Source organism: Pseudorca crassidens, chromosome 6, assembly GCF_039906515.1.
Source record: "Pseudorca crassidens isolate mPseCra1 chromosome 6, mPseCra1.hap1, whole genome shotgun sequence".
In the NCBI taxonomy this organism is placed as follows: Eukaryota; Metazoa; Chordata; class Mammalia; order Artiodactyla; family Delphinidae; genus Pseudorca; species Pseudorca crassidens.
In genome coordinates this window covers 46,336,996-46,345,502 of record NC_090301.1, presented here as the reverse complement: position 1 = coordinate 46,345,502, position 8,507 = coordinate 46,336,996, and the positions used below count along the sequence as shown (strand labels likewise).

The 8,507-nt window shown below is 31.8% G+C and overlaps 1 protein-coding gene across 5 annotated transcripts in view; it reads right to left on the bottom strand.

Annotated features, from left to right (window-relative positions):
• Positions 1-4,466: 4,466 nt before the first annotated feature.
• TFPI (tissue factor pathway inhibitor) overlaps positions 4,467-8,507 on the bottom strand; it is a 67,410-nt gene continuing 63,369 nt past the window's right edge. For all 5 annotated transcript variants that reach the window (XM_067741251.1, XM_067741249.1, XM_067741253.1 and 2 more), the window contains 2 exons: positions 7,968-8,147; positions 4,467-7,293 (listed from right to left, as the gene is read on the bottom strand). In XM_067741251.1, coding sequence (XP_067597352.1) covers positions 7,187-7,293; positions 7,968-8,147 — 287 coding nt within the window. In that variant the 3' untranslated portion in view covers positions 4,467-7,186. The remainder of the gene's footprint in view (positions 7,294-7,967; positions 8,148-8,507) is intronic.

Genomic DNA, 8,507 nt, shown 5'->3' with positions numbered 1-8,507 from the left:
GAAAATGACTTCCTTAATCTACATGGAATGCGGTTATTACCAACAGAAGAGCCTGGCCAGTGTTGACTTTTGTTTTTTAGTCACAGAACATCTTCACATTTGTTTTGGCTCACCATGTATCGGTGTTGGAGGCTTTAAAATAGAGAACATTTTTATAAAATTCTAAAATGCCAAACTGGAAGAATTTTTATAAGCAGTCAAGTCCAAAACACTATTTCTAAATATGAGTAAATGTGGGGTAAACAAATTAGATGACAAACAAATTCATCCACCAGGTAGTGTCAGTATTTGTATAATAAACAATATCTCTTAGTTCACACTTCAGAACTTTTCCCCACAGCCTCTGATGGAAAGTGAAAGCCTTAAACAACTTTACATTTATTTTAGTTAACATCTATTTTTCAGCAAAGCACTCCAGGCACATAATTGAAAGATCAATTAGTACTAAATGTGTATAACAAGTAAAGAGCTATTCCTCATCCCTCAGACTTCCACATCCAACTTTTTTCTGGCTTCCGTCAATTCTTGCCATTGAGAGGCACAATTCCTTTTTTTATTTCTGCTTCTCTGTATGTGACCTATTCCTCCATATTTTCCCCTGTTCTTTAGAATTTTCTCATCTGTAGTGTTTGAAATTTCGTGTGTGCATGTGTGTGTGTGTGTGTGTGTGTAGGGAGTGTGCTCGGTAGGTTTCCCTTTGTTGAATACAATATCCCATTTCAATAAAGGAAACATGTTAGTTCCATAAAATTTCCCTCCCCTCAATTTTATCTCTTCTATTTTTGTAGAACTTCTATTACAACAAGTTTGGGCTCTTGAATTGAATTCCGAATTTTCTTACTCTTTTTTTCCTCTCCCATTTTCCTTTTCTATGGCTTTTTCCTTCTATAGCTTAGATATTTTCATCACTTTTCTCTCCAATTTCTTAATTTTAAAAATGTTTATTGTATTTTAGTGTTTTTTCTTCATAATCTAGTGTTCTTTCTCTGCAAATACTAATTATAAGGGTTACAATAAATAGAAAGGTATTTAGCTTTTTTTACATCCCTCAATAACATATTGAATTTTTCTGTGGGGTTTTTCTGTAAAGGTCATTTACACATCTTTTGTGGGATTTACTGTTAAGTAGATTAGGGTTTTTGTTCTATTGTCACTAGTATGTATTTTCTGTTTTTCTTTTTTTAAATTTATTTTTAATTTTATTGCTATTTTCCTATTTAGCCTACAGAAATACTATCGATTTCATATGTTAAAATTGCATAAAGTAATCTTGCTGAACGCCAGTGTTCTGTTGTTTTAGATTCTCTTGGATTTTCAATTATGACAAGCATATTATATGCAAATAACTAATATCATGGTAATATTTATACCTAATTTCTGTTTCTTGTCTTTTTGCTTTGACTGTAAAACTAAGCCTGGATATGTTAATAGCAATGGTAATAGAGAGCATCTTGCTCCTGTTCCTGAGTTTAATGAATATGTTTCTAAAAGTTTACTCCGAAGTATTATATAATTTTTGGTAGATATCCTTTACCAGATTAAGGACGGTCTCTTCTCCTAAATTTGCTAAATTTTTAAATCATAAAACAAGTATCAAATTTAATCAAATGATTTTTCTTTATATATTGAAAATGATAATTTGGCTTATACTTTTTATTAATATTTTTTCATTACATTAAACAACAATCGCATTTGAACCATCTTTATATTTCTTGTAAATCATCAGTATTATTGGTTTTTCCTTTTGCCTCAAATAACAATATGGCTCGGTTACTGACCCTGTCTTTAAAAAAATTTTATATTTTCATCATGGATATTTGCTTTATTTTTGATTTATAAAAATACTACATTACAGTATATTTATCTTACTGAGTTTGTTTATGTCCCTTCAAACTTTGTGCCTGAGGCAAGTGTCTCACTTGTCTCACTCTACTCCCAGCCCTGCCAGTCAGATCACATATTTCAGATAGTGCTTATACCAACCAGATATTTGGGACTAAATTTGTGAATCAAATCTGGTCAGTCAGAAAGTTACATTTCTCTAAACATGGCATTTGGCTCAAGGCTGGCCATAAGACATTTGGGTCAAAGAGAGGGAGGCCAGGATTTGTTTTTGTTTTTAAGTTAAGATTTTTATTATTATTATTACTGCTACTACTACTATTATTATTATTAAAGCAGTTTTAGATTCACAGCAAAATTGAAGGAAAGGTAGAGTTTTCCCATGTCTCCTCTACCATAACACATGCATAGCCTCTCCCATTATCATTATCCCTGACCAGAATGTTACATTAGTTACAGTTGATGAACCTACATTGACACATGATCACCCAAGGTCCATAGTTTACATTATGGTTCACTCTTGCTGTTGTACATTCTATGTTTGGACAATATATAATGACATGTATCCATCATTATGGTATCATACAGAGTATTTTCACTGCCCCCCAAATCCTCTGTGTTCTGTCTATTCATCTCTTCCTCCCCCATGCCCCCAACCCCTGGTAACCACTGATATTTTTACTGTCTCCATAGTTTTGCCTGTTCTAGGCAAATGCCATATATTTGGAATCATACAATATGTAGCTTTTTCAGATTGGCTGTTTTCACTTAGTAATATGCATTAAGGTTCCTCCATGTCTTTCCATGGCTTAGTAGTTCATTTCTTTTTCGTGCTGAATAATATCACATTGCCTAGATGTAACAGAGTTTATCCATTCAGCTACTGAAGCACATCTTAGTTGCTGCCAAGTTTTGGCAATCATGAATAAAATTGCTATAAGTATCTGTGTGCAAGTTCTTACATGAACATACATTTTCAACTCCTTTGGGAACACCAAGGAGCATGATTACTGGATGGTATAGTAAGAGTATGTTTAGTTTTGTAAGAAATTGCCATGCTGTCTTTCAAAGTAGCTATACTGTTTTGCCTTCCTACCAGCAATGAATGAGTTGCTCTTGCTTTACCACATCTTTTCCAGCTGTTGGTGGTGTAAGTGTACCTTATTCAACCATCCTAATACGTGTGTAGCTCACTGTTGTTTTAATTTGCATTTCCATGGTGACATATGATGTGGAGCATCTTTTCATAAGCTTGTTTGCTGTCTGTATATCTTCTTTGAGGTGTCCGTTAAGGTCTTTGACCCATTTTTAATAGGGTTATTTGTTTCCTTATTGGTGAGATTTAAGAGTTCTTTGTATATTTTGGATAACGGTCCTTTATCCAATGTATGTTTTGTAAATATTTTCTCCCAGTCTGTAGCTTGCCTTCTAAGCTCTTGATATTTTGCAGAGCAGAAGCTTTTAATTTTAATGAAATCTAGCTTATCAATTATTTCTTTCATGGATCATGCCTGAGGTCAGGACTTTATTTCAATTCTTTGAGGTAAGAGAGTACAAACTTTTCTAGAAAACTTTACTCTGAGAGGATGTGGGACTTAAATTCTGGAAGTCATCTTGAAATCCTGTGAGATTAGAAAATAAAGGCAAAAAATGTTGGGCAGCAGAATCAGAGGTGAAGATAGATTGAATTCTGATGACAATATGAGGCCCTGAATCCAACCATAATGCAGTCAGATACCTTTGACTTTTTCAATTTTTGTGATAAAAAATATCCCTGTTTTGTTTCAGACTGTGTGGGCCAGAGTTTTTCTCATTTGTAAGCAAATTGATGAGGAGATCATACCTGTTGTCCTAAAGCTCTATTTTATTTATTGTTACGTTATATGATTAAATGCCTGTGCACCTCTCTCTCTTTGGTAAGATGAATTATCATGTATTATTACTCCCTTTAAAAGTGGTCTGAATAATCCTAGCCAAGACTTCAGCTATGTGGTTAGAATAGTTCAGAGGTTGGGCCTGAGCGGCTGACAAGATCAAGGTTTCCGGTTCTGCAAAGCAGAATGCAGGGAAGGCAACTAAGATGTGTCCATGTTCAAGTCCTTGAGAAAGAACTAAAAGTCAAAAATTGGAGAGAGTAAATACAAACGCTAACTTCATGAAAACGAGACAAGAGCAGGAAGAGCTGGTGAAAAAATCAGAAAGTCCCCTAAATAATTGGTTACTTTAATGTCATATTCTTCCTTCTTCTGGTATAAAAATTGGACAGGCCTCCTTCAATAGTCAGGATCGGAAGTCATTTATATAATATATTGTCATATGATATATATTTAAATATATTTGTACAAATATGAGATGATTGGTAGAAATATATATGGAATAAATTAAATGTAGAATATATGGATTATAAGGCATAGCACACTAATTTGCTGAGTAAGAAATCATAACACATGGATGCCCATTTATAACTGAAAGGATTATTAGCAAATTCCAATTAAAGGAGGTAAGGAGAGTGGAGCTTGTGGAATAATTTTTTTCTTTGTCTTAGAACTCTTTATCTTTGGAATAACTGAAGAGCATTAATTTTTATTTTTTGAAGTATAAAAAACTCATGAGTATAACAGTCATACTTTACTATTCAGGATAATATATTTTATTTCTTATACTGTAAAAAATAAAATCATTTGAGCAATTTTCAGCATACATGGTTAATTTTGAACAGAGAATAAACAAAGTCGGTAAATAAGCATTATATGCTGTATAATGTAATTCTATATAAAATTCACAGTTAGATGCATTTGATTATGCAAAATAAGGGAAAACAATACCACCAGCGACAATCTTACTTAAAAACACAGTAAACATAATATTCACATGCATTAAACATTGCAAACCATCTCTCAGTGTGTGTCTTTCTTGACTAAGTAATGAAGCCATGAATAGTTGTTGGCGAAAATAGTCAACTCACCAATGTGCTGTTTATATGTCCTTGGTAGCAACTTGCAACTTGACCTAGGGAGACTTTACCCTTTATTTAAAGCTATCGCTATCCATGTATAAAAGATAACAGGAATATTTCACAAGAGATTTTGATTTCCAAAAGTTCCAAATTCCACAGCAGAGACTCAGTTTAAGGCAGTTACTTATGTATGAATATTTGAAATCAAGATATAGAAATTTTCTTAAGTGAACAAATTGACACTATCTTTCAATGATATAATTTTTATGCCATAGGGTGTATATTAGAACTTTTCATATTATGCCTCAAAATACAGTGATTTTATAGTTCACATCAGCTGTACCCTGACTTCACATGAATGGTCTGGAGGGGATCATATTTTTAAATAAAAAATCAGCATGAATAAACTAAGTAATTAAACATATATTCAGTGATCAGTGAATACCACTTTAAATTGAAATAGTCATGAAAGAGTAGTGTAGGTAAGTGCAAAAATATATATAAATATATCAAAATTGAGGGATGGGGTGGGGTTAAGTACCAATTACTGAGTCATCGAAGGTTTGAGTGGTGGAGAAATATATGAATTAATTCTTAAGTGGTTTCCAAGGTTTGGGGAAGGAAAAGGAGTGAATAGGTAGAGCAAAGAGGATTTTGAGGACAGTGAAAATACTTCGTTTGATACTGTAAATGGTGGAATCATGTCATTACACATTTGTCCAAACCCATAGAATGTACACCAAGAGTGAACTATAATGTAAACTGTGGACTTAGAATGATTATGTTTTGTCAATGTAGTTTCATCAGTTGTAATAAATGTCCCACTCTGTTGCAGGATGTTGATAATGGTGGAGGCCATGCATGTGTAGGGTCAAGAGTTATTTGGGAAATCTTGAAATGTCCTCTCAATTTTGCTGTGAACCTAAAAGTGCTCTAAAAAAATAAAGCTTAAGGAAAAATTTAAAAAAGAAAAGAATTAAATTAATAATGATATGAAGAATGAAGTAGATGTAAACAGCCTGGGAGTTAGATGAACTTTATGAAAAAGGAAGCGTTAGTGTTTAGAAACTGATTGGAAGTAGTATATGAGGGAAAATAAGAAATCAAAATGGGTTCAAACTTTCAAACCTGAGGAGCAGGCAGAATTATGATACTATTGCTAGAGAGAAGTAATTAAGCTAAACTAAATGGATAAAGTGGTTAGTTGTTTCTAGATGACAAGTTCAAATTTTAATGTGAAATTTGAAGTGAACATCATAGAATCTGAAATATCTAGAAGGCTGTTGAGATGTCAGACTGTACATGACTCAGCAGAGAAGGAAAGGTATAGATCTGGATAAAGTGAATTAACTCCAGAGAAATGTTAGTTAAAAGCCTGAGAGTGAATAACACATATGTTTTCTAGTAGAGTCTTCCTTGCTGATAATTTTCTCTTCCTTTTCTACAGAAATAACATGATTTTGTTTTAAAAGCATGAATTACTGGTTGCTTTGTGTGCAAAGCCTAATTATAAATGAATAGGTTTCAGGAGTTTTAAATATACTTGCTATTTTTGGTAAGAGAAAAGTTTGTCAAGCAATAAAATTAGGAAGTACATAAACAATTTCCTTTTGATTGCCACTAAGAAATTCCCTTTCCCACCAAGTCTTTTCTTATCATGATCTGTATTTAACACACAGCTATTCAGCCGTCTTTACTGATATGATGAGCCATAAGCAAATAAAAGTTACATCAATCAAAATCAGGCAGGCACATGACGTAGAGTTGACTTTCTTTGTTCAGATATGGTTTGGCTCAAGATTGTTCAAGGTACTGGTTAATGCAAAAGGAGAAAAAGTATGTCTAGGGAGGGAATCACATGACAGAATTCTGTTATTACCAGCTCTTTCCAAATGAGTGATCTTTCCAAATTGAGTGATCTTTATCAAAAGAAGATGCTTGCCACTATTTTAGATGTGAAACCCCAAAACCACTTGATCTTTAATAGTTGTATTTCTTAATCTGGACATAGGCTGTAAAAAATATAATTGTATACATGATCAAAACAAATAAGTGACAACATATTCTCAAATAGGATGATCACCAAATGGTAAAAGGGACTGATTTGATGTCAGTTGTATGATAAATTGTAGTTATGGCAGATAGTTAGAAAGGGATTGAGAGAATAATAAGTTCATAGTAGACAGTTAATAAGTTATAGCCATAGAATAAGCAATTTGACCAGATAAGTAAAGGAACTCTGATGCAAATGCATTAAGAGCAGGTAATATATGCATAGAAAATTCATGAAAAATTCATTAAAAAGATTTCAGGTGAGAAAAAATAGGAATCATAATGAAAAGTTTTATCCAAAATATTTAGTAGAAATAATGTTGTAATGTAACAAATTTATATCTTTTTAACAAAAATTTCTTCATATACTATTTTCACTGGCTGCTTCTTTCTTTTTCTTTTGGTTTTAATTAATCCCCCTTTTGATATTCTTTGGATAAAACCTAAAAAGGAAGATAAATAAATTTATGCATGATAAAGTAACAACATAATAAAACATTTAATCTAAAATTTCTTCAAATTATCTTTTAATGTTTAAAACCAAAAAACATGTAACTGGTTTAAAAGTCTTTAATTTGTCTATATCTTTGTGTAAACAACCTCTTTCTAAGGATGTCACTTTGCATAAATGAGTAAACGTTATTGATTTTTATTATTCACCTTGAGCTACAAAATAATACTCATTTTATTAAAGTGGACATGTGGCTATGTGGAGTTATAGAAGATTTTTATTTACATATTAATACTCTATAAATATGCAACATTTTTATTGTCAGAAGAAAATAAATACATTAAAGTTTTGTGCATTAGAAAGCTTAAAGATATTTTGGTATAATCCTTTAAAATGAAAGCTTAGTATGTAAATATTAAAAGAATAAAATATTTTGTTTAAAATTGATTTTTTTCTATGAAGACACATTAAAAGGAATTACAGTTAACATATCTGGCAATATTATCAAAATGTAGTTGAAAAGGAGACACTTAGTTAAATAATAATACTGTTTCTTATCATAAATAGAACTCATTTCATACTTTCATAGATTAAAATTCATTCATAATTTCAATATAATTATTATCTTAAACACTAGTGAATTAATAGGAAGAATGTCCTCTATACCTTTTTTACAAGTCTTAAGACACGCTTTTTTAGAGGTAAAATTGTTTTCATTCCCTCCACATCCACTGTACTTAAATGGGCGGCATTTCCCAATGATTGAATTGTAGTAGAATCTACTCTCATTGGCTTGACATAATCCTCTGTCTGCTGGGCTCAGACACCAGGAGGGGCCATAAAATTCTAAAAACATCAAGAAAACATGGTAAGCCATATATGATAGTTAATCTGAAACTTTCATATTTATTGTTTATAGATTAGTCTTGTGGCATGTTTATGTAAAACAGTAATCTGAATGAATTAAAGTAACAAAATTCATGTATTTCAATTCCAGGAAAATGTTTAACCAATCTCCAAGTGTCCACTATACTGACACCTTTCTCCAATAAATGTAAAAGTAGGTACATTTGTTAAAGGAAAGTGCCGGGATTACTCTTTATGTGACAAAACTAGTTGTACATAATACAAACAACCACTATTCAACAATTTAATTTGTGAAAATTTATTAACCATATCAATTTTTTAAAAAATTATCATTGTTTA